Source organism: Balaenoptera borealis, assembly GCF_965194805.1.
Source record: "Balaenoptera borealis genome assembly, chromosome: 3".
Classification (NCBI taxonomy): Eukaryota; Metazoa; Chordata; class Mammalia; order Artiodactyla; family Balaenopteridae; genus Balaenoptera; species Balaenoptera borealis.
The window spans coordinates 2,483,914-2,507,398 of NC_138866.1; the positions used below are offsets into that span (position 1 = coordinate 2,483,914).

The 23,485-nt window shown below is 54.0% G+C and overlaps 1 protein-coding gene across 4 annotated transcripts in view; it reads right to left on the bottom strand.

Annotated features, from left to right (window-relative positions):
* Nucleotides 1-291: 291 nt before the first annotated feature.
* TECPR2 (tectonin beta-propeller repeat containing 2) overlaps nt 292-23,485 on the bottom strand; it is a 98,651-nt gene continuing 75,457 nt past the window's right edge. For 3 of the 4 annotated variants that reach the window (XM_082387410.1, XM_082387411.1, XM_082387413.1), the window contains 3 exons: nt 4,837-4,978; nt 4,326-4,475; nt 292-4,005 (listed from right to left, as the gene is read on the bottom strand). In XM_082387410.1, the coding sequence (XP_082243536.1) occupies nt 3,854-4,005; nt 4,326-4,475; nt 4,837-4,978 (444 nt within the window). In that variant the 3' untranslated portion in view covers nt 292-3,853. The remainder of the gene's footprint in view (nt 4,006-4,325; nt 4,476-4,836; nt 4,979-23,485) is intronic. The other variant, XR_014243302.1, reaches the window with a different exon arrangement.

Consider the following 23,485-nt stretch of genomic DNA (forward strand, 5'->3'; position numbering starts at 1 on the left):
CCTGCCTGGCGGCATCCCACCACCCAGACAACCACTGCTACTAGCATTTCGCTGTATTTTTTTCTGTTTTTCTCTATGTACATATATACATGTGTTCAAATTTTTTTTCTATGCATACTTTTTCACATGACATCAGATCAAATCTAGTATTTAAAAACTTACTGTAGAGTAAGCATTTCCATATACCGTAAAACATTGTGTAAATACGATTTTTGAGAAGCCTTTGGTGTTTACTTTGTGATATTTGATTCAGCTAGCGCTGATACGATAAAGAGTTGATGTTAGAACTGAGTCTTTAAAATGTGAATTTTATTTATTTTTGGAATAAATAACACATTTACATGGCTCAAATTCAAAAGATACAAAAAGGTACACACTACAGGTGACCACCGTGACCAGCTGCTTGTGTAGTGTCTTTCTGCCCCTCCTCTGCCCCCTGGAATTATGAAAAAGATTTCAAACCCACCAAAAGTTAGAAGAGTACAACGTGTCCATTGGCATTATCTACCTCTCCCTGTATGTATGATCTCCTACAAACTCACATGATCATTACCACGCCCAAGAGATTTAACGCTGCTATGATAAAACTGCATGACAGACTGCTCAGAACACATTTCCCCCAGGAACACACCTGCTTTTTAACAGCTGCGTACTGTTTCATGAGAGGAATGCTCCCGAACGTCAGTTGTTTTTAGTGTTTCACAATCACAAACGATGCTGTGCTGTACGTTTAACCCTGACTTAGGATTTGTTCTTGAGGACAGGCTTCCAGAAGTAGGAGTTCTGGGGCTTGAGGGTTTTAAGGCTGCTGCTGGACACTCGGTGGCTTTCCCAGAAGGGCCGTGCCAACAGGGGGCTCCCCGCTTGCTCCATGTGCACCCCTGCCCTGGGTGCTCACTAAGCAGTGCCCTTTCATCTCCTTTGTCCATACGTGTGTCTTCGGTGTTCCTCCGACTTGTTGCAATTATTTCCCCTTTTAATTTTATGGGGGGTTTTTAATTCACAGCATCTTTATATTTTGAAGAAATCAAATCTATATAGTATTTTCCTCTGACTTTTCCCACTACTTTTGAGTTTAGAAAGTGCTTGCCATCCAGAAATCAGATACTGTTTTTTGCCCCCTAGTTTTAAGATTCTTTAATCCACTTAATGTTTATTTTGTCTGAATGGTTAAGTAGCGGGCCACATCAGTTAACCGTCCTCTCACCTGCGTGCCGCCTTCACCTTGTTAACTCCCCGTGGGCCTCGCTGGGCTGCCCGACGTCACTGGCCCTTCCATCCACGTCCTACTTCATTTGCTGGCCCGTCATCACTCCTGGCAATCCTCATCTGTTTCTTCTTCTCAAGACGGTGAGGTGGCGTCAGACAGCACAGGTCTGGAGTCCCACAGAGCTAGGCTCCAATCCCAGCGCTCCTTGTGTCGACTTGAGCAAGTTACTTCGCCTCTCTGAGTCTCACTGGGGCTAACGGTATTGACCTCTCAGGGCCCTACTGAGGACGTGAAGCTGCACGCATGAGACCCTCGCGGCGTATCTGGCACAGTCAAGGGGGGGTGTCTGTGGGTATGAACGTTATTTTATGGATTCTTCTCTGCCTCCCCCCAACCAAAAAATCCCAGTGGGGATTTTGACAAATTGAGTGAAAGCCATAAATGCCTCTGGAAAGGATTGGTGTCTTTTCTTTGCACAATGGCTGTGGTCGTCCATCAGGAATGTCGACTGCCTTCCCAATTCAGGCTTTCTTGGAAGTCTTCAGTAAAGCTTGGCCAGCCCTCGACTGAGTCTGACACTTCTTGTTCAGGTTGTTTCCTGGCACGTGACGCATCCCGCTGCTGTCATGAACGTCATCTTTTTCCACGTGCTGGTTTCCACTAGGGCACTTCTGGTATCTGGTTTTGTGTCCTGGATGAAGACTCAGGCCCAGGGTCTTGAGCCCCCAGAGCCTGCCCACAGCGGCCCTGCGCTCTGCCTCACGGTAGGGTGTCCTCCCCAGGGCCACCTCTGCAGTGGCACTCCCCCAGGACAGCCCCCGGGCAAACTGGTCACGAAATGACGTCTGCCCACACCCTCCTGGCTGTGGGGCTGGGCTGGCAACACCAGCAGCAGATTCTTTGCGGCACCAGTGGGAACAGCCTTCCTGAGTGCCCGCTCAGGGCACCTTCTCACCACTCAGACATCAGACTCGACTAGGCTCGGAAAAGTCTAGTTTATTGCACTGTCTCAAAGCACAACTAAAAAAAAAAAAGTCTACAAGTAGTTTAAACGTATCAAACTAACTAGACTGGGGTTTAATTGCACTGAAGTCCCGTGGGTTCAGGAGAGCGCTGCCATCTGAGGAGCCGGGCAAGGCACAACATACGCAGAAGAGGGGCCTCAGCCAGCCTGGGCTCCCTCTGCTGTCACCAGACTTTTGAGAAAAAGGGTTCTATAAAAGTGAAGTAGTAAGTAAGGTCTGGGATTTCAGCATCTTGTCCTCATTTAGACCTGGAAAGCCTCCATCCTCGTGGCTGGCTGGGTCCTGTCAGAGAACAAATCTTATCGCTCTTCACCTGTGGCCTGGGGGCTCCGGGACACACTTGCTTAGTAGAAAACAGGCATTGAGTAACTGGGCCCCGGGCCAAGGGCAGGCTAAAGAAAGCAGCCAGGCTGGACTCCTTCCGTGGGGCTGCCTCCAAGCGGGGGGGGGGGGGGGGGTGGCGGGCTCAGGGCGGATGCCTGGCTGGGCTGCCGAGTCCTACAGCTCAGATGCCAGCGACAAGCGTGGGCACTGCAGGCCGAGCCCAGGGACCGAAGTCTGACGTGGCCACAGCAGGCCCCAGTTTCAACCTCGCTGGGCACCCACCCAGATGCCCGCTGACACTGCCTGGCTGCCACTCGCAGCCAGCAGGCAGGTCCCGTGGCGGCCCCGCACATCGAGGGCACGCAGGGCGGTGTCCACCCTCTGAGGCTGCAGCCGAGAACGGTGCCGGCTCAGGATAAACCAGGCGAAGGAATCAAAGGCCTTCCCCTGGTTTCAGAAAATACATTTCTCTTCTAAATTTGTAAGATCTGATTTCAAGTGAGGTATCTCATGTAGGTTTGTAATACAACAAACAAAAAAGGCAAGAATTAGTAGATTCATCCTCTGAAGGTGCTTCTGGTTTTCATGACGTCACCAGCAGCAGGGCTGAGTGTCACCCTAAGACATTCCTATGTCACTAACATGGCTAAGGTTCCCACGTCCCACCACACCTGCCTCGGATACACACGCACACTTCCGTATTCCGGGTCACCCACTGGCCTTTATTGTTCTGCTGGAGGCGAGCCTGGCCCCCTGGGAGCGGGCAGGGAGGGCGTGCGTGGCGTGTGCATGTCGCTATGCGTGTGTTCCTGTCCTGGCACAGCTGGCTTCCCATCTGGTGTGTCCAGCAGGGAACGGGTGCTGGGACCTGCGTCTCAGAGAGGAGGTGGAGGGACCCTGTGATGGAGACGAAGCCATCCCAGTAACATATTCAGCAGGTGGACGGCACGGACCTTGGGCTCCACGGGCCCAGGAGCGGTCAGTGATGGGAAGGTGACCGCGGCAGACGGCGGTAACCGTAGTGCATGCAACTGGAGCGGCCACCGTCCCACTCGGGGACGGCCTCAGCGGGAGTTCAGAGGCACTGCTGCTACAGCCACGGCTCCGGACCTCTCGGCCGAGGCTGTGGGTTCTGGAACAAGATGGAAACAAACACGGAGGAAAGCAAGAGTGGGGCGTCCAACCTGGCTAGACGTGTCTGACGAGAGCGGGCGAGGCGTGTCCAAGGGCGAGTGACTCAAAACCGCCCGTGTCCACCACACGAGTCTCGGCGGCCTGCCCGCCGAGCACTCCCTCAGATGACCTCCCACTCGTCGTCCAGGTCCTCGGGGTGGGGAGCGGTGGCCGGGCTGCTCTGGGCGCCGTGGGAGCGGCTGCAAGTCCTCGTCAGCCGCTGCAGGAGGGAGCCGGGGGGGCCCACTGCCCACAGCTCGTCTGACAAGGTCACTGCGGGGACAAGAGCCAGCCGCACGCCCGTCACTCCCCAGTCCGGCTCCCCGTCTGCACGCGCACTGCCTAGCGGTGGGGCCCCAGGCACCCCCCGACCGGCGCCTCGGCTTCCTCAGCCTTCAAGGGGGCGGCCTAGCGCCCCATCCTCTTCCCGGGAGACCCTGGCAGAGTCCGGGCGCTGTGTGGCCCCCGCCAGGTGTGACCCTGGGATGGGCTCTCGTTGGGGTGAACCAGCCCCGGGGGAGCAGCACCGCCCCGGCCCCCCGCCAGAGCCCCACCGACGCCGTCCACGGGAGCCCCGGTGCCCCGGCACCTGCCTGTGAAACACGTCACGTGCCCGGGAATCTTCTTCCAGTAGTCTCCGGCAGGGTTTCTGTCGGTGACGCCGTACCGTCGGGCGAGATCCCCGTTGGGGCAGCGGGCCCACACGGTCCTGGCGCTCAGGGCCAGCTGGCAGGCCTGCAACCCTGCAGGCAAACGGAGCGTCCGTCTGCCCTCGGCCCCGGCCGCGGAAGGGACGGACCGACTCTCCCCGCAAGCCTGCTCTCCCCCTGGCTGGGCACCGAGTGGGAGCCCAGGGAAAGGACGCCCTGTCTGCAGGGCCGGCGAGGCCGCAAGAGCCCAAGACCCGAGGACCAGAGCCCAGGCGGTCCGGAAACGGTCGTCCCACAAGGAACCCAAGGACACGGGGCTGGCGCTCTGCTTGCGGGGTCCCCATGCTGGGGAACACTGAGGTAGACGCTTGCTGTCACCTGCCTCAGCAGAGCCTCGGAAACAAACCAGGCCCCAGTGTGGCCGCAGTGGCCACCGCCCACCCAGCGCCTCTACCTGGCACGTGCTCCCAGTCGGTCCCCACCGGCATCTCCTCGGTGATCCCAACGCGGACGTGCACGTTCCACCTGCTGTCCAGGGCCCACAGCATCTGGTCGCTGGGGCTGGAGTGGACGCTGACCAGGGCGACCCCGGCGGGCTGGAAGCAGGAAGGGCCTTTCCTCAGGGAAGGAGGTGGGCGCACATGATTGGGGAGGGCAGTTCCCGCCCCGCCCAGGGCAGCCCGGCACGGCAGGAGCGGCGGGCAAGGGGGTGGGGGGACCAGGCCTGTCCCCAGAGCGCGGCCTCACAGGGACAGAAACGCCCCGAAGGCCCAGGCCGAGGGGCCTCCCACCAAGCAGGGAGCCCCAACTCTTCCGTGCTGCATGTCCTGGGGAACAAAGACGGGCCAGGTGGCAGGAGAAGGACACGGGAGAAGACCTGCGGGATGCGTTAACGGGCAGCGACAGACAGCAGGTGCCGCAGGGGAAGGGGAGGTGGCCGGGGGCCTGGCCCCTGAGGGTCCTCACAAGCCCGTTCACAGCCTCACGCTCGGAGACAAAGCACACGTGGCCCAGTGCTGGCAGCGGGTGACTCTGGGTGGACCTGAGGCTACGGGAGGTACTGAAATCTGCCTGCAAGTTTTCCGTTGGTCTGAAGTTTTTCCAGATGAAAAGTTAAATTTTATAAATTATAAAGGTAAAAGACACCAAAAAACGCAGTTGCCATTGAGAGTGTTGGGACAGAGGGTCCACGGGGAGAAGGTGTGTGGACCGGCCCGGGAGCTCGGTCAAGGGTGGCTGGGCAGCCTGGGGAGGGGTCGAGGCGGGTGTCTGCGGAGATGGGTCTCCCCACTCATGCCCCGAGCCCCCCTCTTCGGCTCTGCTCGTCACGCAGACAGAGCCAGGCCGAGAGCCAGGCCGAGAGCCAGGCCGACCGCGCAGCTGCCGCGAGCTTCGCGGGAACCGGCAGGCGAGGAGGCCAGTGGCCCTGCTCAGCCCTGCCTTCGGGGAGGGGCGCCCGAGGCCCAGCACCCTCCGCCTCCCCACACCGTTCCAGAGAGGACGAGGGGCTGCAGGGAGCGGGTGGAGGGTGGAGGGCCCTGCGGTCGGTCGGCGCACCACGCTGGGCACAGACGCGCCGGCGGCGCCCCGTGCGCCTGTGAGAGACGCAGCCAGAACCCACGGGCCCTCTCAGCTGAGCAGCCTCCTAAGTCCTCTTCAGGCAAGAACATAAACACTGAGAGCGTTCCTTGCCTTCCCACGCCTGCTGTGGCTGTGACTTCTTCGGCTCTACTGAGACGGGGTCTGAGCCCCTCCTCCGGAATCCGGCCTCGCACTCCTCTGACCAAAGCAACATGGCGGAAGCATCCCGCTGGCAGGGCCGAGCCTGGTCCCGAGGAGCAGGCAGCGTCAGCTTCTCCTCTCAGAGCCCGGCCGGCGTGGAGAGGTGTGCGGTGCGCAGGCCCCGCGGAGGGGAGAGAGGAGTGCGCCGCCCACAGAGGCCCCCGCCGCGGTGAAGCGGGGAAGGGCCGTCCATGCTGCACTCTGCCCGCACCCCAGCCCCGGAGTCCTGAGAGGCTCGAGCAGTAAAGCGCTGATCGAAGCCACGAACTTCCAGGCAGCGGAGCAGTGGGAAGACAGAGAAGACGGCTGTGACGTGGAGGCAGGCAAGAGCCGGCGGGGGGCAGGCGGGGGAGAAGCCCTCGGAGGAGGAGGGCCGGGAGGAGAGCCGGCGCCCCTTCTCTCTCCTCTCCCTCCTCGGGCTCCCGTCATCTCCTGGACAGCTCTGAACCTGGACCCCCTCGGCCCCCCGGCCCCACTGCCCGGTTTGGGCCCGGTCCCGCCCATCACCAGGCTGCCCAGACACTGTGGGACCCCTGCTGCCTGCCTGCCTGCCTCGCTGCCACGTCTCCCGACTGCCCAGAGTAGAGCGGGAACTCCTCGCTTGCCGTCCCTGCCTCCTCGGGGCCTCGGCCGGCCTGCCCTTCCCCCACACGCCCTCGTGCCCAGGGCAGGCTGCAGCCCACCCTGCACAACCCCACACAGCTCCTGGCCGGGGGAGCTACACCTGCCCGAGCTGAGCTCCCTGGATCCTGGAAGTGCTGGGGGCATGGACACGAGGCTCCCTGCTTCCCTCTGAGCCGGGGCCTGAGCCCAGCCCTTCACTTGTTCTCATCCAATAAAAGACAACTCTTTGCTGAAGGGTCACGTACCTTTAAAAAACAGCACAAATCCTAAGTGTACAGCTCGGCGGGCTTTCAGGGCAAGAGCAGCAGCCGCTCCCCCCGCCCCCAAACTCGATGACGTCAGGACGGGACTTGAACCGCACTCCCAGGGGAGGCGGCGGCAGGGGCAAGGACATCAGCCAGTTCTCAAAGGACAGGAGAGCAGACGCAGCTGGAGTAAAAGCAGGGACGGTGCTGACTGCACGTCACGAGGATGAGCAAGGCACCCGTAGGGACACATCCTACGAGGGGGGTCATCCTGCAGCATTTCCCGGGCTGGGCTCCGCGGAACACCACGCCACCCCCGCAGCTCTCGGATCGGCTGCTTCCTGGACACACACCTCCCCGTGGAGCCACGCGGTCACTTGCTCAGCAAACGCTGAGCCCCTTAGATGCTGGGTGCCGGGGAAACCTCCCCTGCAGACAGACCACGTGCCTCTGTCCTCACGGAGCCTCCATTCCACTGGGGGTGGGCCAGGCAAACACACCAGGGCTGCGCCGTGTAACGGGGAGAGAGGGGCCAGGGGAACACCATGGCAATGGGGGGGGGGGAGTCCTTGACCCTGTCCCCCCAGCAGGGGCACGCCAGCGTGGAGGCCGGTGAGTGAGGAGGGAGAGGCGAGAAGGCAGCAGATTCCGTGCTAAGGGAGGTGTGGAGAGAGGAGTGACGTGAACGGACACCGCTGCTGCGAGGACCGACCTCAGGGAAGCGGGAAGGCGCGGAGCCCCGTGCTGGAAGCTGGCGGAATAATCCAGCTGAGAGACAGCTCGGCCGGGGGCGCTGGGGAGGACCCAGGAGACGCTGTCCCCGCTGACCCCCCACGGGCTGCTCACGCCAACCACCCTGAGGGCCCAGGCCTCGGCATTTGAAATGCCCCACTGGTCACTCTGGTGTCCAGTGGTGGTGGGCAGGCGGGGGCGGGGCTCTTTGAAAACACTTTAACTAATAGGATAATAAAGAAGCGGTGGGAAGGGCTGGGCAGTGGTAGCAAGTGTTACTCAGAGGTCAGGAGGAACACAAAATGAGCCCATTAGCAGCCCCTGGAGGCCTGCAGAGGGGTGGTGGAGGGCACAGCCGGGGCCATTGAACCAGACTGCAAACGGTTAAGAGGAGAAGAGGCCACAGGGCAGAACGAGGCTGCTGGGGGGCTACCTGGACAAGTCAGCTCCTGGGAGAGGGACAGGGACGCAGGGAGGCGGGCTGTTAGGGTTCCAGGAGGGGAGGAGGGGCAGGTGCAGTCCTGGGGTCGCTGGGGGGGGTGGGAGGTGGGGAAAGGAGCAGCGGACTTCTGCCTCAGAGACAGGTCTTGTCCCAGAGGGGAGGCGGCGGCACTAAAGAGTTGTCAGGCGCCCCCGCCAGCCCCACACGCTGCCACCATCCTCTGGGCCACTGGGTCACGGCCCTGGCGATGTTCTGTGTCTTTTCCAGGTGTCTCAGTCACCTGTGTGTCCTGAAGGACAGTCAAACAGCAGGTCCCAAGGAGTGTTGTTTGATAAAGTGGAGAGGAAGGAGGTTCTGGAAACTCACTGACTGGTGCTTCCCAGCCAGCCAGCCAGCCAGCCAGCCACTCAGCCACCTACCCACCCACTCACCCATCATCTACCTGTCACTGCTCACCCCGCCCACCCATCACCGCACCCGCCCACTCGTGCCTCCACCAACCTCCCACCAACCCCAACCATCCAGCAGGTGTTTGCCTGAGCGCCTGCTCCGTGCCAGGCACTGTGCTAGGTGCTGGGGATCAATCTTCTTGACTCCTGGATTTTCAAGTCTGGTGAGAGACACGTCGTTAATCAAACAGTCACACGAGGACACGTAAGGCTGCAAAACAGGTAAGGGGAGCTACAGAGGTGAAGAACGTGGTGCTCTGAGAGCACATACCTGGGGTCAGACAGGCAGTCAGGCAGGGCTGCCCTAGGAGCTGTCGGCCGAAGTGAGACTGAAGGACAGCCAGGAAAGAACCAGGAGAAAAGGGCAGGGAGGAGTGTGCCGGGGAGCAAGAGCATGTGCAAAGGAGGGAGCACGGCCTGGGGGGCCGAGGCTGGGGCGGGAAGCGAAGGGCAGGGCACCACCTGCAAGATTTGTCTCCTCAGTAGATCCCAGCAAGGTCTGCTGGGCCCCAGGGCTCTGAGATCAGAGGTGTTCAGACAGAGAGAGGTTTGGAAATGTATCCGAGGTCTGATGTCAAGAAACAAGACGCAACGAACAAGAGGACCTCCCAGCCAAATCGAGGACTCAGTGCAGGTCAGACAGGCACACCACCCTGGCCTCTGGGAGAAAAGGGGTTAAGGCGGAGGCAGTATGGAAAAGACAGGGAGATTCCATAAATGTCACCCACCCTCTGCCACCCCGAGAGCTCCTGAACTCGGCCCAAGAAATGCCGCTTCACAAAAGTCAACTGGAACAAATTCCAATGACCTTACTCCCAGAGGTCACTCAGGGCCAGAATGCCAAGAGGAGGCTGAACAGGAAGTAGCTGTGAAGACTACTCCTGCCCACGAACTGGCCATTTTCAAACTAGGAAACTCGCTCTTGCTGAACCCCAGAACCCTCCCTAGGGAAGACGGGTAAGGCCAGAGTGGTTCTCAAACCTTGGAGTCCCTGGGACCCGTGGGGGACCTTGTTAAACTGGCACATTCCTGGGCTTGGGGCCAAACCTTCCACACATCAGACTTCGGGGCTGGAGCCCAGAAGTGACTAAACAAGCCCTCCTTCTGTGCGCTACCTTCTGTAAGACAGCGCTCTACACTGTGAAGTAGACAAGGCAATACTACCCAAAGCGATCTACAGATTTCAATGAAATCCCTACCAAAATCCCAGCTGGTATTCTTACAGAAATGGAAGAGCTGATCCTAAAATTCGTATGGAATTACAAGGGCCCCTGAACAGCCAAAACAATCTTGAAATAAAAAACACAGTTGGAAGACTCATGCTGTCTGATTTCAAAACTATTATAAAGCTACAATAATCAAACAGTGTGATACTGACATAAGGATAGACATGTAAGTCAGTGGAATAGAATTGAGAGTTCAGAAATAAATCTATACAGCCAAGTAATTTTTGACAAGGTTGTCAAGATCATTCAATGAGAAAAGAGTAATCTTCAACAAATGGTGCTGGGAAAACTGGACAGCACACACGTAAGGGAATGAGGCTGGACCCTTAACTCACATGGTATATAAAATTAACTTGAAATGGATCAAAAATAAATGTAAGGGCTTCCCTGGTGCCACAGTGGTTAAGAATCCGCCTGCCAATGCAGGGGACACGGGTTTGAGCCCTGGTCCGGGAAGATCCCACATGCCGCGGAGCAACTAAGCCCGTGCGCCACAGCTACTGAGCCTGCACTCTAGAGGCCACAAGCCACAACTACTGAGCCCACGTGCCACAACTACTGAAGCCCAAGTGCCTAGAGCCCGTGCTCTGCAATGAGAGAAGCCACCACAATGAGAAACCCACGCACCACAACGAAGAGTAGCTCCCGCTCGCCCCAACTAGAGAAAGCTCACGCACAGCAACGAAAACCAAAAACGCAGCCAATAAATAAATAAATAATAAATAAATAAATGTAAGAGCTAAATCTGGCAATGGTTTCTTAGATATGGCACCAATAACAAAAAAGATAAATTGGACCTCATCAATATTAAAAACTTTTGTACATCAAAGGACACCATAAAGAAAGTGAAAAAACCCATAGAATAGGAGAAAATATCTCCAAATCATATATCTGATAAAGGTCCAGTATCCAGAATTAAAAACTCTTTAAAAATCCAACAACAAAAATGAAATAAAATCCAATAACAAAAAGACAACTGAATTTTAAAAAGGTCAAAGAACTTGAATGGACATTTCTCTGAAGACGTACACATGGCCAACAAACATGAAAAGAGGTTCAACATCATTAGTCATTAGGGAAATATAAATGAAAACCACAGTGAGGTATCATTTCACACCCACTAGGATGGCTAAAAAAAGAAAATGGAGAACAAGTATTGGTAAGGATATGGAGAAATAGGAATTCTCATATATGCTGCTGGGATGTCAAATGGTGCAGCTGTTGTGGAAAACAGTTTGGCAGTTCCTCCAAGGTTAAACATAGAATTACCACACGACCCAGAAATCCCACTCCTAGATATATACCTAAGGAACTGGAACAGATGTTCAAACAGAAGCTACACGAATGTTCATGACAACACTCTTAACAGTAGCCAAAAAGTGGAAACAACCCAAATGTCCACCAACTGATGAGTGGGTAAACAAAATGTGGTTTTATCCATACAATGGAATAGCATTCAGCAATAAAAAGGAATGAAGTACTGATACTGATACAACATGGATGAACCTCAAAAACATGATGCTCAGGGCTCCCCTGGTGGTCTAGTGGTTAAGAATCTGTCCTGCAATACAGGGGACGCCGGTTCAATCCCTGGTTGGGGAACTAAGATCCCACATGCCGTGGGGCAACTAAGCCTGCGCCTCAACTAGAGAGCCAACGAAAGATCCCATGTGCCGCAACTAAGACCTGACGCAGCCAATAAATAAATAAATACTTTTTTAAAAAATGATGCTCAGTGAACAAAGCCAATCACAAAAGGCCACATACTGTATGACTCCATTTATATGAAACATCCAGGAGAGAAAAGTCCATACAGAGAGAAGGCAGATTAGTGATTGCCAGGGGTTGGGGGGCGGGAGGACCGGAGAGGCACTGCTGCTGGGTGCAGGGCTTCCTTCTGGGATGATGCAACTGCTCTGCAGTCACACAGAGTCACTGTGTTATCTGCAGTGACAAAAGTCACACAACGCTGTGAACGCACTGAATGCCACTGACGGTAAATTTTATGTATGTGTATTTTACCACAATTTTTTTTTCTTTTTCAAATATTTGTGTTAATTTGCATTTCTGATCATGTAGGTTTTTTTTTTTTTTTTTTATAAAGGGAACGCTATTTGTTTATTTATTTATTTTGGCTGTGTTGGGTCTTCGTTTCTGTGCGAGGGCTTTCTCTAGTTGCGGTGAGCGGGGACCACTGTTCATTGCGGTGCGTGGGCCCCTCACTGTCGCGGCCTCTCTCGTTGCGGAGCACAAGCTCCAGACGCGCAGGCTCAGTAGTTGTGGCTCACGGGCCTAGTTGCTCCGCGGCATGTGGGATCTTCCCAGACCAGGGCTCGAACCCGTGTCCCCTGCATTGGCAGGCAGATTCTCAACCACTGCGTCACCAGGGAAGCCCCTTTTTTTCTTTTAAATAAATTTATTTACTTATTTATTTTTGGCTGCGTTGGGTCTTCGTTGCTGTGCTGGACTTTCTCTAGTTGCACGAGCGGGGACTACTCTTTGTTGTGGTGTGCGGACTTCTCACTGTGATGGCTTCTCTTATTGCAGAGCACGGGCTCTAGGCGCGCGGGCTCAGTAGTTGTGGCATGTGGGCTCAGTAGTTGTGGCATGTGGGCTCAGTAGTTGTGGCATGCGGGCTCAGTAGTTGTGGCTCATGGGCTCTAGAGCGCAGGCTCAGTAGTTGTGGCGCACGGGCTTAGTTGCTCCGCAGCATGTGGGATCTTCCCGGACCAGGGCTTGAACCCGTGTCCCCAGCATTGGCAAGTGGATTCTTAACCACTGCGCCACCAGGGAAGTCCCTACCACAATTTTTTAAAAAACAAAAAGTAGACAGGCCTTGGTTGTGACAATGTACTATCGTTTTGCAAGATGTCATCATTGGGGGAGACTGGGTAAAAGGTACACAGGGTCTCTATTATTTCCTACAAATGCATGTGAATCTGCAGTTTTCACAATAAAAATCTCAATAAGAAAAGAAAGCAGACAGCCTAGAATTCTGGTTTATTCATATTCAAAACTTCATAAAAATGAAAAAAAGAAGAAGGATGCAATTTGTAAAATGGATAAATAAGGAATTTAAGATGTAAAATCATTTGGAAATGCTAAAAAATTATGTATAATCTTGGTGTGCTTCCAAAGTCTGTGAGACAGTATGTGTGTGTGTGTGTGTACGTGTGCAAGTGTGTGAGTGTGTGTGGGTGTGTGCCTGTTCCTGCTTATTTTTAAGTGTCCTTTCAAGATGAGCTGCAGTGCGGGTGATGGGGAGGGAGCCACACCCCCTTTCTGGAAGCACCCAGATCACAGCCACCAACCTGCTTTGATATTTACAAATCAAAGGGGCTGCTCGTGACTGTAAACACCCCATGTTCTCAAAAGATAAGCACTCGTTACTCATTATTATGAACAAGTAACACCAGTGTTACAGGATACACCATTACTCTCTCCCATTAACTGAGAGACTCTCCACAATTTATAAACTGAGATCTTGACTAGACATGATGTTGAAGTTAAGGGGTGAAGTTTTCACGTGATGGACTGTTCCCAAACTGGGACTCCAAAGGCTCTGCTGCTGTGTGCACCGGCCTGCGGGCCCAGAGTGACCGTTCTCAGGTTAAGGGATTCATCTTAGCTGCCAGATGCAGCGAAAATACAGCTGAGTTTAGATAACATGAACTGGAAATGTGACAGGTTCTGTGTTTCCTGGAATCAAGACAAGCTTGTTTTCGAGTTACATACAGTACTTGTTAACTCTGACTCCAAGCTTCTCGTCTCGTATATCCCCCCAAGAATTCGGACTACAGTCACTAAGTTAGTTGTGGTAAGACCACACACTCTGAAGACCACACATACAGATAGCCAAAAAGCACATGAAAAGATGCTCAACATCACTAATCATTAGAGAAATGCAAATCAAAACTACAATGAGGTATCACCTCACACCAGTCAGAATGGCCATCATCAAAAAGTCTACAAACAATAAATGCTGGAGAAGGTGTGGAGAAAAGGGAACCCTCCTACACTGTTGGTGGGAATGTAAATTGGTGCAGCCACTATGGAGAACAGTATGGAGGTTCCTCAGAAAACTAAAAACAGAACTACCACATGACCCAGCAATCCCACTCCTGGGCATATACCCTGAGAAAACCATAATTCAAAAAGAGTCATGTACCACAATGTTCACTGCAGCACTATTTACAATAGCCAGGATGTGGAAGCAACCTAAATGTCCATCGACAGAGGAATGGATAAAGAAGATGTGGTACATATATACAATGGAGTGTTACTCAGCCATAAAAAAGAACAAAATAATGCCATTTGCAGCAACATGGATGGACCTAGAGATTGTCATACTGAGTGAAGTATGTCAGACACAGAAAGACAAATATCATATGATATCGCTTATATGTGGAATCTAAAAAAAGGATGCAAATGAACTTAATTACAAAACAGAAATAAGAGTCACAGATGTAGAAAACAAACTTGTGGTTACCAGGGGATGGGGGGGAGGGATAAATTGGGAGATTGGGATGGACATATACACACTACTATATATAAAATAGATTAACTAATAAGAACCTACTGTATAGCCCAGGGAACTCTACTCAGTACTCTGTAATGGCCTATATGGGAATAGAATCTAAAACAAGAGTGGATATATGTATATGTGTAACTGATTCACTTTGCTGTACAGCAGAAACTAACACAGCATTGTAAATCAACTATACTCCAATAATAAAAAAAAAACAAAACACCACACACTCATAGGATAAGACTCTGGTAATCACAGACAATGGAGAGATACAGCTGATGGCCCTGGTCACCGGTCACCCGCCCCTCTGCTGGTGGCAGCTGAGGCAGGCAGAAGTGTGCAACCCAGAGGTCATCCACCCCTCCCTCAGCTATTTTCACTAACATTGGTTTTCTACCCAATTTCGTGAGACTGCAAGCTTGGACCCTGTGGTGTGTGGCCTCAATTGCTTCAGGGGCCTCCGAACTAGTCTCCATCCTACCTGGGGCTGAAGGATAATCTGCACTGGGCATGTAACTGTCTTGCACCATTGGCCATGGTCCCTGCTACCTGCAGGGTAACCCCTGCCCCCCATAGCCCTGCACCCTCTCCCAGCAGCACCCCCTTTCTGGCCTCACGGTTGGCCAGGCCCAACAGCGCTGGGCTTTGGCTCTAAGCAAACAGGACTTTGCACCCCACCTCTGGATTCCCCTTTGCAAGTCTACTGCTAAAACCCTCCCTGCTCTGCAAGGCCCAGCTCACAAACCACCTGCTTCACTGGCCTCCTGAAGGACCCCCTGCCCCATCTCCCAGCCCGAAGGGGCCCCATCCAGGCTCATCCCACCAGGCCTTCCCCAGTGTGCCCCCCATACCCCAATCCCCTCGGGGCTGGGCAGACTCGGAATCCGTCACGCTTTTCCATTTTCACAGCCCGCAGAGCTCCAAGCGTGGCTGGTCTCACAGAGCCTCTGCTCAAGAAACCCTCATGCAACTGGCATATAGGGGGGCAGCAAGGCTCGGGAACCCCACGTGAGAAGAGGGAGGGCAGCACAACCAACTCCAGCTCAAGAGAAAACACAGCCTCTTACTAAAAAGCTCTGGCTTTTCTGAATCAAGGGCTCACCAAAACCAATTTGGGGCTGGAAGGGATGCAGGAGACCGGCTAAGCCCAACCCCCTCGTATCCTGGGTGAGAAAACTGACAAAACTCAGGCTGAGAAGTGAGGGTCCTGCCCATGGCTCTGGGGCTCAGACCAGAGTTCTCCAGACTTGTAGCAGACTGAGCCTTTGTCCCAAGGAACACACACACACACACACACACACACACTTCCCTCAGCCAGAATGTGAATAAATCCAGGAGAAAAGAAAAAAAATTGTAAATTTTGCAGCCAAAGGTAATGTTTATCTAGACAGATCCTTCTGGTATGGACTTCATGTGACCTTGGATAAAACTCAGCAGGAATGGTTCAGGAACACCAAGGTGGATGAATCGGAGATCCTGCAGAGCACCACAGACCCCACCGCGGAAGACGCCTTCTGGAGAGAAACCCTAACCCCTCGTGGCGGCCAGTCGCGCTGTCTCGATCCCCTTCCTTCCCCTCCAAGCTGTGCCCTCCCTCTGTCCTAATGAACCCTGCATCCACCTAACATTTGTGACACACGGTGAACTGTGCCTTCCCTTGAGGATTTGGGGTCTGGACCGAGCACCCCGAGGCTGCCATAGGGAAGCCCTCCGGCCATCCCTGGGCACGTGGCCCCAGAGTGGCTGCGCTTCCTGAGGTCTGTCTGGTCGTTTTAGTTCCTCCGCGCTTTCTCCTGCAGCAGAGCCTCGTGCTGCCTCGGGTCTATTCCTTCTCGTTTCACAGAAGCTTGAGACCTGGATACCAGTGGTAACAGCCTGTATTTAAAGTACCAGCAGGCTCTCAGACACTTTGGCCTTCAACTCAGCGTGTGACCCGGGGCAGATCCCCTCCTCCTCGGGCTCTGTGTCCTCAGCTGCAGGATGAGCAGGTGACCTGCGAGGCTCCCCTACCAGGTGTTCACGCTCTGAGTCTGGGACGTGGCGGTTCTGGCTGCCCTGGGCCGGCCGTGCCGCCCAGTGGTCTCCCCCGAGGCCTGCGAGCCCCGCTCTGCGAGCTGCCTTGGACCCCTGCGGCAGGCACCCAGGGCAGGTGCACGGGAGCAGCTCTGCCAGCACTGGTGGAACACGTTTGGCTGAAGCACAGGATTTTATTTGGAGAATGAGCTGCACTGCTAAAACTGCTGACCCAGCTGAGCAAGGCACCCAGATGCCGGACTCTGGATGGGAGCAAAGTTCCTCTGCTTCTTTCTTCCTCTAGTTGGCCGACTGCAAAGCCAGAGGACCTCCCTCCTGGGGATTCCTGCGCCGGCTCCTGCAATCTCCTCGGCCCCCGCAGCTGGCCTGAATCCAGCAAGACACAGCATCTGCTAACTGCAGGGGGATGTGCTAAAGAAAAACACGCGGAAACAGGTTTCCTGGGCAGCTGTTACATTCCGTTCTTCCTGAGCAGGGGCTGGTGAGGTCGGCCGTGACCGCTCTTTCTGTTCACCACTGGGGCACGGACCCCAGCCCGGGTGACTGTGCCCGTGGTCAGCGGCAGGGCTCCAGCGTTGCTGTGATACGAGGTCTGCAGAAACTCTATCCCAGGGTGCTGGTCCCAGGTGCCTCCAAGAGCTTCTCACATTCAGCTGCTCAACTGAATGCCTGGTCCTGAGGCCCTGCTCACCGGCTGCTGCCCAGGCAGCCTGGGGCTGGCCGTCCAGAGCAGCAAAGCCCAGGAGGGAAAGGTCCCTGGAGGTGACCCTGTGGTTTGCTCCCCTGGGACCGCATGCAGACCCTTCCCGGTGCTCGCACACACCTGTCAGCTGGGACAGAGCCCTGGGTGTTTGTTTTAACCTCTGGGTCGTCGGGTGTTAGAGACTGGTGAGGGGACTGCTGCAGGGCTGGGGAGGCCCATCCGTACCCTGGCGGCCCTGGACTGGGGGTCACAGCCTTCCGGAACGAGAAGAAAGGCTTAGGGTCAAATCCTCCAGGGAAGGCTAATGTTTCTTAGGAACAGGGCTTGAGGGGATGAAAGCTCAAAACAACAGGTGTTCAAATGGAGCCATGGGGAAAAAGGCGACGTGGGGAAAAAAATAAAGAAGTGGCAGAAAACCAATTGCCCTCAAAGTGGGGCCGTTCCGTCCAACAGCGTCAGACTCCATTTTTGGAGGTCTTCTCCCTCACCCGCAGGCAGCACCACTGTGCTCGTCAGCGACTCAGTGTGTAACAGAGAGCTCCACCGGCACCGCGACACCACTCAGAGACGCTCAGAGGATTCAAGGAAAACGCGCAGGAGGGAGGGGGCACCCTCTGAAGAGCCCTGCCACCACGAGCGTGGAGTTGGAAGGGAGGACCTACACCATGGCTCTCAGCACTGGGTGTGTGTCCGCATCACCCGCAGGGCTTTGAAGAGCCCACAGCCTCCTGGGCAATGATAACAGAAGGAACACACGCATCCATCCCTGCAGTCCCTTCTGAAAGAAACAACACTACAGCGACAGTGGAAGAGGTTTTTTTTGTTGTTTAAGTTCAAATCTCACAAGGATAATGACAAGAGGAGAAAACTGCCACACAACTTTGGAGGCTGGAAAGTAGAGAATGAGCAGGAAAGGACTCAGCAGCTGAGAGCAGGGACCCCCCCAGCAAACCACGCAGCCCGATCGCCACGCAGAGACCGCAGCCAGCAAGTCTCACGCACGCTCAGGGTCCCCAGCCAGGCTTGTGGGTCCCCCGCTTACACCAAGGTCGCCAACGTCTACAGAAAGCCTCTGCGTGGAGAAGACAGCAGAGAGACAGAAAGCAGGCAACTCAAGGGACACGGAGACCACGCATGGGAAGAAACTTCAAAAACGTCCTTGAGGGCAAGAGAAGACTCGACCACTGTGAAACAGCAAAAGGAGCGTCCAGAAATTTAAAATATAATCACAGACGAATTCCCTGGCGGTCCAGTGATTAGGACTCCATGCTCTCACTCCCGAGGGCCTGGGTTCAACCCCTGGTCAGGGAACTAAGATCCCACAAGCCTCACAGTGTGGCCCAAAAAAAAAAAAAAGTATATGTTTGTGTGTGTGTGTGTGTGTGTATGTGTGTGTGCGTGTGTATTTTTATAGAAATAACCCAATAGGGGGATTGCAGGATAAAGAAGAAAGATAAAAACATAAAGAAAAAGAAAATAGGAGAGAAAAGGTAAGAAAAGTAGAGGCCACTTTAGGAAGTCCACAGTACGAAAGCAGGACGCCCAGAAAGAGCACACAGAAATGGGAGGGGCAGAGGCCAGAAGGTGACTGCCAACAGGGGAACAGGACACATCCCAGAACAAACGCCACGAGCTCCAGGCTGAAAGGGCTCCTGGCACGAAGGATAAAACAGGCTCCCCCAGGCACACATCACTCTCTGCTCTCAGAACGCTGGGAACAAACAGATCTTACAAACTTCCAGAGAGAAAAAGCAGGTCAAATATCAAGGATCAGGTATCAGAATGGCTTCAAACTTCTCAACAGCAATACTGGACACCAGGAGATGACAGAAGAAGACCTTAAAATTCTAAAGGAAGTCTATTTCCAACCTAGACTGCTATACTCATACAAGGTCAAGGATGAATGTGGGCGAAGACTTTCAGACACACAGTGCCTCCCAAAGTTACCTCTACAAACCCTTCTCAGGAACCGACCGGAGGATAAACTCCACCAAAAAAGAGACAGAAAGAGGAAGACGCAGGATCCAGGAGAGAAGGGATCCAAAGCACGAGCAAGGCAAAGGGGGCCCAGGAAGACAGAGTGACCAGGCCAGAGGGCCGGCCAAAGCATCCAGGACCGATGACTCCAAGAAGAATGGGATGGAGCCCACATGTCCGAGTGTACAGAAGGCAAACGGACATAGCTGGCAGGGAGAGCCTGGGGTTGAATATGTAAAACACAGAAAACCAGATGGGAAAAAAAGACAACGATCGAGCCCAGGGAAAACAGAGAGTCGTGCGGACAAGCAAACCGAGTGCAGTTTACTGCCCGGCTCAGCTCTGGAGGGCGTGCGCCCCATCACAGCACCGCAGCTCCCGAGGATGGAAGCAAGGAGACGGGCGCACAGCTGCGGGGACAGGCACCCTTCCCTTCCAGCAGGAGTCAACCGAAAACCCCTAAACTAGAAGGATAGAGACGCAGCTCCCTACGAAGTTATTCAGGGAGATGACGCCAAAAGAAAGGAGTTCTCTAGACGGGGGACGATGGGCGGGGAGACGCGTTTCCTGTGGCACACCTGTAGAACCAGCTGACGTGTAACCTGTGTAGTTACGTGTGTGACTGTGATTAAAGTAAGAACCAACCAACCAAGATGCCTGAGCCCCATCCCGCTGAGCTGATCTCCAGGGGAGGGACCCAGGCCTGGACATTCTCAGCAAGTACCTCAGCCGGTCCCCGGGTGGATGTAATTCTTCACTTTCCTGGTCAGGAGATGAAGGGCCAGTGAGTTCGGACAACTTGCCCAAGGTCATTTGGTCTCATATGGAAAAAAATAACTTTTAGTTCAGGTTCTTTTGACTTCAAATAGCAGACTGTGCCACTGGAGGTCCTGGCTGGCAGAGCCCCAGGGGCCGCTGTGTCCCCGAGCACTGTCCCCTGCTGCTGAGGGGGAAATGCCGCCACGCCTTCCCGCCACGTCAGCGAGACCTGACGGGTCGGCAACAGAGCTGGCAGGCACGGCGGGGGCAGCCGGTCTCGTCACCGAGAGGCCTGGGCCCCAACACACACTGGCTTCCTCTGCCCCAAACATTCGGCGTCAGGGTCCCCACGCACCTGCCACCCCAGCCCTGCGTCTCACAGACGTGCACTCTGGATCCAGGGAACCAAGCCGAAGAGTTTCACGGCTCACTGCAGGCCTTCCTCGCCTAGTGCCTGTCGCGCCCCAGCTGTCAGGGGCACCCGCTGCCCCTGGAGTCAACGGCAAACTCTCCAGGCCAAGAGCCAACTGCCCCAGAGCCTGAGCCCAAGGACCTCTTGAGTCTCCCCTGTCACACGATGCCCTTCCTGCACCCTACCCTCCCAGAGGGTCTTGCTGGGTACGACTAGGATTTAGAGTCGAGAGGCACAAGAAACTGACGTCTCACCAGGCTCGGGATGGTCCCCAAGAACGGACTGTCCCCAACAACGAACCGTCCTGCCCAAGGCACCGCGGAGCAGCACTTTTCCCTACTCAGCAACACTGGGCCAAATGCGTTACTTGCTGGTCACTGGAAGTGCCCACTGGGTCTGCCAGGCCCAGTTCAAGGACTACATCGTCCACAGGAGCCAGAGCTGGCAACCCTTGGTGACCTGGGTTTCCTTCCTGGCTGCTACCCTGACCTACTGCCCCCTCCCCTCTGTCTTCGGTCACTTAACCTTTACCTCCCTTCAGGGGCGGCCTCCCTCACTCCTGCTCCCCTGCGGCGCCCAGCACAGCCCCGCACTCTCTCGCATTCCTTTCGACTTTTTTACTGTTTGATACATTTTAAGCAGCTCTACAGGGGTGTGATTGACATCTAATAAAACGCACACATTTAAAGCGTATGATTTGTGGGAATTCCCTGGTGGTCCAGTGGTTAGGACTCGGCATTTTCACTGCTGGAACCTGGGTTCACTCCCGGGTTGGAGAACTAAGATCCCACAAAACGAGTGGCGCAACCAAAAAAAAAAAAAAGGGTACAATTTGATCATTGTTGCCACATGCCTACACTGCTGACACCCCGCACCCCTCCTCCGTAACCCCCCCCCAATCCTGCTGCCCCCACAGGTCCCCAAGCAACCACTGCTCTCTGTAGCTACAGATGAGTCAGCGTTCTCTAAATCTCATGTAAATTAATCATTATAATATGTATTATTTTTCCACCTGACTTCTTCACTCAACATAATTAGTTCATCAAGTTCGGGATATTTTCAGCCATATTTCCTCAAGTATTTTTCCTGTCACCTCCCCCTCTCTCTTCTCCTTTGGAACTCTGACTACATTTATATTAGGCCATGTGAAGTTGTCCTGTGCTCACTCATGTCCTGCATTTTTTTTTCCAGTCTCTTTTCTCTCTGTTTCAGTTTGGAAGCTTTTTATCACTGTGTCTTCGAGCTCACCTTTTCTCCTGCGATGTCTACACTGCCGCTGATCTCAGCCAGGGGATTTGCATCTCAGGGATTACAATTTTTATCCCTGAAAGTTTGATTTGGGTCTTTTTTATGGCTTCCATTTTTCTACCTAACGTGTGCAATCTTTCCCCAGCTTCTAGAACATAAAGGATAAAGCCATAACAACTGTTGTAACGCCCTGCCTATGCATTTTATTTATTTATTTATTTATTTTTTGGCCGCGCTGCGTGGCTTGCAGGATCTTAGCTCCCCAACCAGGGATTGAATCCGGGCCCTCGGCAATGAAAGCACCAAGTCTTAACCCCTGGACCACCAGCGAAGTCCCCATCCGTAATTATTATAATAACTGTCATTGTGATAATCCGCTAAGCAGACTCTTTACAAGGGCGGGTGCCACCCCTGCTTCACTCCCCTATGGGGCCTCGCTGTCTGCACTGGACACAGTCAAGCTTCCACTGGCATAAACAGCATAAAAACAAAGAGCTTTGGGAACATTTCTGATTATTTCCCAAGACTGATTCTTATTAGGTTATTCAGTTATGAACTTACTCCATAAGTAATATAAGTTCATTGCAAGATATTCACAAAATAGAAGTGAATTAAAGGAAGAAAAACAATCAGCCACAACAGCACCACACAGCTATAACCACTGCTATCATTTGCTGTATATTTTTATAGATTTTTTCAATGTACACACAATTTTTAAAAAACATTTATTTACTTATTTATTTTTGGCTGTGTCGGGTCTTACTTGAGGCACATGGGATCTTCTGTTGTGGAGTGTGGGCTCTTTGTTGCGGCACGCAGGATCCAGAGCGCGTGGGCTCTGTAGTTGCAGCACACGGGCTCTCTAGTTGTGGCCCGCAGGCTCCACAGTCGTGGCACACAGGCCCAGTTGCCCCGTGGCATGTGGGATCTTAGTTCCCTGGTCAGGGAACTAACCCACGTCCCCTGCACTGGAAGGCGGATTCTTAACCATTGGACCACCACGGAAGTCCCGCATATAATTTTATTTTTCTTTCAAACAAAAACAGAATCATCAGGGCTTCCCTGGTGGCGCAGTGGTTGAGAATCTGCCTGCCAATGCAGGGGACACGGGTTCGAGCCCTGGTCTGGGAAGATCCCACATGCCGCGGAGCAACTAAGCCCGTGCGCCACAACTACTGAGCCTGCGCGTCTGGAGCCTGTGCTCCGCAACAAGAGAGGCCGCGACAGCGAGAGGCCCGCGCACCGCGATGAAGAGTGGTCCCCGCTCGCCGCAACTAGAGAAAGCCCTCGCACAGAAACGAAGACCCAACACACCCAAAAATAAATAATAAATAAATTAATTAAAAAAAAAAAAAAAAAAAAACCAGAATCATCAGACAAACTTGGTAACTGACATTTTTATTCTCCATGGGAAGAAAACCTCCTCTGGGAAGCATCGTGCGGGGGATGTCGCTGCCCATGCGGCACGCACCCTGCAGAACTCAACCTGGGCCTCAGCCTGCACCCCTGGCAACATCCTCAGGAGCAGGGACCTCCTAGACACCAAGCGTGTAACTAGCAATGCTGTTCTCTTCCTCTTATTAAAAAAGCGGGACTGTCGGATGCGACTGTGTCTCATGTTTGGCACGTGGAGCTCTGAGCTCCCTGTCCCAGGATGCCGTGTCGTGTCTCTGTGTGGTATCGCTCACTGGGATGTGAGGAGGGATTTAACCCATGGTGCCCCAAATGCAGTGAGAGGAATCTGGTTTAATTACCCCCAAGGTCTTGTACTTTTATGTCAGGAGGGAACACGAGTCTTCAGAACACCCCAAAACTCTTAGAAGCAGGCGGCTGGTTGTACCTGCAGAGCTGGGCTTTGGGGTGTGGGTGCCCCGCTCCTTCTGCCATCTCCATCCCCTGTGTTTGTGACCTATGCCAGCCGCGGAGGAAGTATGAGCAGCAT